Source organism: Rasamsonia emersonii (assembly GCF_000968595.1).
Source record: "Rasamsonia emersonii CBS 393.64 chromosome Unknown ctg1118621761065, whole genome shotgun sequence".
Classification (NCBI taxonomy): Eukaryota; Fungi; Ascomycota; class Eurotiomycetes; order Eurotiales; family Trichocomaceae; genus Rasamsonia; species Rasamsonia emersonii.
In genome coordinates this window covers 1-1403 of record NW_013562645.1, presented here as the reverse complement: position 1 = coordinate 1403, position 1403 = coordinate 1, and the positions used below count along the sequence as shown (strand labels likewise).

Sequence of the window (1403 nt, the reverse complement as noted above, 5' to 3'; positions counted from 1 at the left end):
TAAAACCACCACGGGCCCAATCCAACGCGAGTCCGATCTTGAATGTCGGTCTTGCGAGTAATGAGGATAATGAGGGTAGTGGAGGGTCGACATGGACCGAATACTGTAAACACGTTTTCCGCCAACTTCTCAGCCGCATCGCAAAAAAAAATATTTTGCAACTCAGGGCAAGCCTAAGCGAACCAAAGATGCTCTGTGGTGTCATTGGTGTGGCTTCATAATGATCATCAGTCCGGTGCCTACGCCAGACCAGGGTCGATGGAAGCACAGGGTTTCAGGCACTCTTGCGATGAGTGTTTTCGGTTCCACAGATGATGTCGCCAACTGCGATTGAGCCAGTCCAGCATGTTCTTGATGTCCTTAGTCATGATCTGACCGTTCTGTGAGTGGTCAGTGTCTCCACTCCCTGCAGATTGTCCGATTCCTCGTTCACCATTCACTCTTTGCCCGGGGAACGTGGCGTTCACCCCCGTATGCCCTAGTGGCGCAGACCAGTTTGCCGGGCGTCGCCTCGTGTGATGCGCACCCCGGGTGCTCTTGGCAGCACTCGTCGCCCGCCTCCAGGGATATGGATCTCACCCGCGGCAAGCGTGGCAGATAGAAAGACCTGCGATTCTTTCCATGAGAAAAACATGACTAGCTGGTAACCACCACGAAGCAAGCCACCTCAAGTCCCGGTTGAGAGATTCGGCCATGTTCCCGGTCGGAAAAGTCGTGGGCGCTAGGGTGCAGGGATAAGGTGGATGAGTTTTGGCGGTGCTGGTGCTGGAATCTGCCCCATACCTGTACATGCATCCGCCCCTGGTAGAAGTATGTAAGATCCATTGCTATTTGCCCAATGCGTGCATCGCAGAGTACTCCGTAGATAAGAATCATAAGATAGAGCCATTCTCGATCTAATTATCACTATCGGAGGGCTTGGCCTGTGGCAAGGTGGAGATCGTTGCCGCTAGGGCTCAAGACCCTGAATGTTTAAAAGTTAAAGCAACGACAAGAGGGGCCGTCCCGAAGCTAAGGCGGCGTTGATCGATGGGGGAGTCGAACGAGTACGGCCGTACAGTAAGACGCGATCCTATTCCTGCCTGTCAGTCGAAGAAACCTCCGGGCGCGAGCATCTGCAGCCAATTTGTCAGAGTGAAGGCTGCCATGCTGGACTAGGCTACGAGCGGCACAGTGCACCAATGTGCTGGCAGTAATCAGCGAACCTAGGCGATCAGCATGTTAGTTGAATCATGGCGAGTCAGCGTCGCCCGTGGCTTTCTGTCATCGTGATCGGGTCTCGATTGGGCTAGTAGAAGAGTTAGAAGGACGGTTGACCGGTCACTTGTCAGTCTGTCAGGAGAAGCCTCTCTTTGCTTCTCTTTGCCTGCTCACCTGCTATTTTGGGACCGCGACAGCCTGGC

General features: G+C 53.8%; 2 protein-coding genes across 2 annotated transcripts; both read right to left on the bottom strand.

Moving 5' to 3' along the window:
* Window positions 1–274, bottom strand: T310_9243 (uncharacterized protein; the record flags this gene model as incomplete). Its single annotated transcript, XM_013468295.1, has 1 exon — window positions 1–274. A coding segment is annotated over one exon (274 nt), but the record flags the coding sequence as incomplete, so codon positions are not given.
* Window positions 240–575, bottom strand: T310_9242 (uncharacterized protein; the record flags this gene model as incomplete). The annotated part of the gene is made up of 1 exon (XM_013468294.1): window positions 240–575. A coding segment is annotated over one exon (336 nt), but the record flags the coding sequence as incomplete, so codon positions are not given.
* Between the last annotated feature and the right edge of the window lie 828 nt (window positions 576–1403).